This window comes from Pteropus alecto, unplaced genomic scaffold (genome assembly GCF_000325575.1).
Source record: "Pteropus alecto unplaced genomic scaffold, ASM32557v1 scaffold78, whole genome shotgun sequence".
NCBI lineage: Eukaryota > Metazoa > Chordata > Mammalia > Chiroptera > Pteropodidae > Pteropus > Pteropus alecto.
The window spans coordinates 16,400,529-16,405,988 of NW_006443124.1; the positions used below are offsets into that span (position 1 = coordinate 16,400,529).

Below are 5,460 nucleotides of genomic sequence, written 5' to 3' on the forward strand. Positions count from 1 at the left end.
ACTATAGGTGCCTTAAGTGTTGGTTGACAGCTCACAGCTGCCCCTGCCAATGACTGAAATGAGTGGGGGAAGGGGACAGGTACAAGAGGCTTGAGTTCCTGGTGGTAGGGAGGCCAAACTCTGTGGTCTCCACCTGAGGCCACACTCATGCTTAGCTTTAGCTCTTTTCCCTGCCCCGTCCTGCTTCCCTCATTCCCTTCTTCCAAGAGCACTTCTCCAATACACCACTCAAACAAGAAGTTTCACTTCAGGCTCTGCTTCTGAGGAATCTGACCCATGATATCAGCAGTGCCTTCACGCAGGACTATCTTGTTCACTCCTTTAGAACAAATTCCTATCTTGGCCTCTGCTTATGACTGCCCCCCCCCCCGCCCCAAGAATGAGAGCCTGATGAGGGAATAGGTTCAACACATTCCTAGAACAGTACCTAGAACACAGTAGGCACTCAATAAATGCACTGAATGAATACAGGGGAGAGCCTGGGATCTGTTTTATGCCTTGGCAGTCAGCTCCCCTTCTGTTCTGGGCTGATCTGTCCTGGAGGCATTGTGAGTCATAGTGGGTGGATATTAGCTGAGTGGCTCAGAGATGGGGCCAGGCCTGGGACAGAAGCTCGGCACCTTCAACACATCCTCCAGGTGAGGTAAAACAAGCCATAAGGATTCTTGGGGAAGGGTCCTCTGGGAAGGTGCAACCTTCAGGGTGGGGCTGGCTGCATCTCTTGGGCCCTCTGTGGGCTTCCAAAGACATGTCCCTGAGTCACAGCTAATGGATAACAGCACCGAGCCTCTATTCAGCTGAATAAGCGAGTGTTGAATTGATGAAGGTATAACAGAGGGAACCCTGCCCAAGGTTCTTTTCTTTTTCACCCTTCATGGAGAGAAAACTTTAAGAGAACACAGAGTCCTATTCTCACAAGACAGAATCAGCACTTAAGGGGTGGGAACAGAGAGGGAGGATGGGACCTGTCTGTTATCTGGACTTTAGCTTCCTTGAAGATGAAGTCTGCTTGAAACAAAAGTCATGTATAGTCTGCATGAGCCCTGTTACCTTGAGCCCTAAGCATAGGTCTTAGTCCATGGCACGTGTCCTAGGATGTCACTGAGCACACTGGACTGTGAACTATCTACACACACATCTGGCTCCCCAGCTGGACCAGCACCAGCATCATCTTGAGGGCAGGTACAGGCTGTGCTGAGACTCCCTGCCCTGATCAGGGCCTGGGATAGAGCAGGTGCCAGTTGGAGGTTGCAAAATAACCGAATTATGAAGGCAGTCACGCAGCTGGTTATGCCAGACATCCTACCAAACTTTTCAGAATCCAAATCCAGCCCTGGTTTTGTAATCCTTCAGCAGTGCCCTCTTGCCCACAGAAGGAAGTCTGTGCCCTCCTCCCCTTGTCCAGCCTCCTCTTCTGCTACCCCCAGCCAAGTAACGTACACCATACTCACCCTAAGTTCTTCCTCACCTCTGGAACATGTAAGCCTTGCCTAGCTCTTCACTCTCCCTAGAGACTCTCTTATCCACTCCAATCCACCGGGCAAGTCCTGCACGTCTTAGAAGTACCTGTCTCTGCTATCATGTCCTTCTCCCTTACAAGCCCTCCCCGCAGCCGCCCAGCGCTCAGAGAGCAGGGGTCAGGTCCTTCATCGGCATCTCTGACCCAGGGCCTGACCCAGAGTGGTCTTTGGGGGAAGGTAGTTTTGTAAGACTGCTGCTAGTGCGAGTGTGTAGGGATGGGATCCTCAGCGGCCAAGCCCTGTCCACAGGGCGTCGCAGTTTGAGGGGCAGCCGGCAGCGAAAAGACTTGTTCACCGGGTGTCCCTTGCTCCCTAGCAGTGCCCCTGGCTCGCCTTCACCATTCAGGACACCAGGGGTCCCGAGGCAAGGGCGCAGCCCCTATCTCCCACGACCTCGCGGCTCCGCTCCTGCCACCTGGGCGCCTGCCGGGGCCCACCCGGCCGTCGCCCTGGAGGCCTTCGGGTACCTGGCCTCGGGCCACGCCAGCCGCCTGTGGGAACAGCTACGGCAGCTCTGGGCTGACCACTTCTCGCGGCGATTTTCGCCGCGGCGCCCGCCGCTGCGCCGCCTCTCCTCCATGTCCACCTTCTACCTGCTGGACCACTGCACGCGCCAGGCCGAGCTGGGCCTCAGCTACGGCGCGCCGCGCACACGCCTTAGTGACCAGGCCTTCGTGTTTCGCGGCGGCCGCTGGGCCAATGAGGGCCCGCCCGGGCGGTCAAAGCCGCCGCTGCCCTCGCCAACCATCTCGGGCTGGAAGGCGCAGATGCGGCGCGTCAAGAGCCAGGTGCTGCTAGAGGAGAACAACTACCTGAAGCTGCAGCAAGAGTTGCTCATGGACATGCTGACCGAGACAACAGCGCGCATGCACCTGCTGGAGCAAAAGCTAAATGGCGAGGCTAGCTCCACGGCAGCGGCCCGCCCCTGGCAGAAGAAACTGCGCAGGCGCGACAGCGCGGGCGGCGTGCTCATGCTGGAGCTGGGAGCACTCGAGTCGCGGTGACGCAATAAAGCCCTTGCGGCGCACGCTCTCCTCCCTCCCTGCCGGGCCCTGGGGCAGGGGCGGGCGGGGATGGTTCTCCTCCGCCGATGCGGTGCGGCGTGGACGGGTGGCTCAGCCGGCCCCCAGTGGAGGAGGGCTGTGTGCGACCCGCTGAGAACGTGGAGAACCAGGCTTGGCAGCAGGCAGTGCCATTCTCGGTCCAAGGGACACAGGGCGAAGTCCGGGAGGCAGCGAAACCTTGGACGCTCAGGGATGGAAGTTGCAGTGAAGCGAGCTGGGCGGGGTCGGGGACCTTACATTTGGCCCTAAACGGCCTCCAGGCGCGTGCGGGAGGGCTTTTAGCATGAGTCCAGAGTAAGTGTATTTTACGACCAGGAAACTGTTCTCCTAAAGAAGCTTTCTGGAAACTTGGACTCTGCCTCCCCCTCCTGGCTGTTGGGCTTTTGGTGAGTCTCTTCTCCGATTCAGGCTTCCTTTTCTTCATGGAATGAGAGGAACTGTTCCACCCAGTATAAACAAGTACTCTCCAGGGAAAATCCTGTACACAGATAGGATTTGCCCACCCCATGCTATTTTAAAATTCTGCGTTAGTTACCAACACTTAAGAATTTGGAGTATTGGACGTGGTTCCATAGTGCAGCGGTTAGCACTTATGCTTTACACACAGAAGGTCCTGGGTTCCGCCCCAGTGAAGCCATGGCCCATGGTCTATGACCATGCCACCTTGAACAAGCCCATGTCTGATCTCAGAAGCTAAGCAGGGTTGGGCCTGGTTAGTACTTGGATGGGAGACCACCTAGGAAGACCAGGTGCTGTATTCATAAATAATAATAATGAATAGTAATGAAAAAAGAATTTGGAGTATTTCACATCAAAAATCCTGGTTTCCTGTGTTCTATCAATGTCTGATTGGTGTTCTCTCTTAGGACACGGTGGGGAGAGTGATACTCCCCCAACACACACAGCAAGGTATATCAGGTGCTGTGGGGAGTGTGTTGTACTTGTGAGTTATGCGGCTGCACGACAAAGGTGATGCATGGCACTGGTCCTTGCAATCTGCAGTCTTTCCCCTGGAGTGTAGACAAGCCTTTATGTCATCCACCAGAGTCTAGAGCCATGTGAAAACAGAAAGAAGCGGGTGTCCTGCGTCAGCCTAACTTGCTTTCAGGAGTAGATTAGAAATTAATAAACCACTGCTGTGTATTGTCAACTGAAGGTCGAATGTCGCCGGCACCAGTTAAGTACCAACAGGAGTCCTCAATTTGGGGTGCAGTGAAGGGGGAGTCTTTATTCAGTGTAAACAGCTCAATCATGAAACAGCATGGCTATGAGACAGCTAAAGCACAGAGGCCCGTGTCTCAACTCAGCTCAAGTGTTCCAGCCCATTGGTTGATTTACAAGTCTAGGAGTTTCTTTATAAGGGTGAGTCCAAATGGCACGAACACGGAGCAGGAGGCAAAGAGTTCAGTGTAGCTGTTTCCCGAAGTGCAGAGAGGCCCCTTGCTAGGACTGCTAGAGGTTTATGGGTTTGAGCCCCAATTAACTACCAGGAGTCCTTAACAGGTACGTCATTCTCAGGGTCCACAGTGTAAAAACATGGCCTTATTTATTAGCAAGATGATACAAAACATGTCATAAGACACTAAGCTTAACATTTCTTTTGAACAGCGTTCAAAAATTTTTTATTTTTATTTATATTAATATATTAAAAACATTTAAAATAGTTATAATTGTGAAATGAGATTTTCTTTCAAGATAACAAAATGAAATATACAGAAAAAGAAATGAGAAGAATCAAAATAATACACTAGCAAAACAATCAAAGAAGGTACTAATAGAGAAACTATATTAAAATGAAAGAAGGTACTAATAGAGAAACTATATTAAAGTGAAAAACTATATTAAAGTGAATACAACCACCTATTGTATGATTCTGTTTATGGAGACTATCCAGAATAGGTGAATCCACAGAGACAGAAAGCAAATTGGGGGTGACTAAGAGCTGGAGGAAGCAGGGAGAAAAGGGTGACTGTTTAACAGGTGCCAAATTTCCTTTTGGGTTGAAGAAGTTTTTGGAGCTGTAGTGATTGCGTAACACTGTGAATGTTCTAAAACCCACTGAACTGTACATAGTATAATCATTTTATGTTATGTTAGTTTTGCCACAAAAAAATATTTCAAAGGAGGAAAGTCTTTTACATATAAACATGAAGTAAAACTATGTGACATGAGGAAAAAGCAAAAATCATAAAGATGACGCAAGAATGACTAAAGTTGAGGGACTATTGTTTTGGCCAGAGTACTTGCAAACAACTAGTTCTAGAGTAATAAAAAGCACCTGCCTGTCAGACCAGCAGCAGGCAGGCAGGCAGGCAGGGAGCCCCATGTTTAGGGAGGGGCATCCAAATGGATAGAGAGCCCAAATTAAATGGGGCAGGATGAAATATTTTGAGATATCTGACTTTGTTCTTTCTGCTCTGAAATATCACCCCCTGACTGAGGTGGCACCAAGCTCATTGCCCCTGGGAAAGATGTGTCAGAGCAGAAAGCAGGAACAAAGGACTCTGTGGCTTTCACTGCCTACAGCTCAGAACCCTCTGGGAAACAGACCTTTGCAAAAATATTTTTAGGCTTGAGGAGGGAGGTCAAAAAAGCTGTGGATTTGTCTGCAGTAATTGGAAAGATGAAAGGAAATGAGAGTAGAGATCCTAGTAGGTAGATCTCCCATCTTGGAAAAATTTTTCTTGACCCTACGTTAGCTTCTAGCTACTGCCTCACTTCTCTGCTTCCCTTTATAACTAAACTCCAAAAAGCTGCTTATCTTCACTGTCTTCAATTCCTCCTCTCCTTCTTTTCTCTTAATCCTCCTCAACTTTGGACTTCTCAACCCCCACTCTCTGCAGCCTGCTCTTGTCAAGGATGCCATCAACCTCCAA

At 50.4% G+C, this 5,460-nt stretch overlaps 1 protein-coding gene across 1 annotated transcript; it reads left to right on the forward strand.

The window, feature by feature from the left end:
- Nucleotides 1-588: 588 nt before the first annotated feature.
- On the forward strand, nucleotides 589-2,524 carry CBY3 (chibby family member 3). Its single transcript, XM_025040615.1, has 2 exons — nucleotides 589-638; nucleotides 1,495-2,524. The coding sequence occupies exons 1-2, from the start codon at nucleotides 589-591 to the stop codon at nucleotides 2,522-2,524; spliced, it is 1,080 nt and encodes a 359-aa protein (XP_024896383.1).
- Nucleotides 2,525-5,460: the final 2,936 nt, after the last annotated feature.

Coding starts and splice junctions, on each gene's coding strand:
- CBY3 (XM_025040615.1), top strand. CDS start 589: ATGGGGCCAGGCCTGGGACAGAAGCTCGGCACCTTCAACACATCCTCC. Junction 639..1,494: donor ACCTTCAACACATCCTCCAG/GTGAGGTAAAAC, acceptor AGCCTTGCCTAG/CTCTTCACTCTCCCTAGAGA.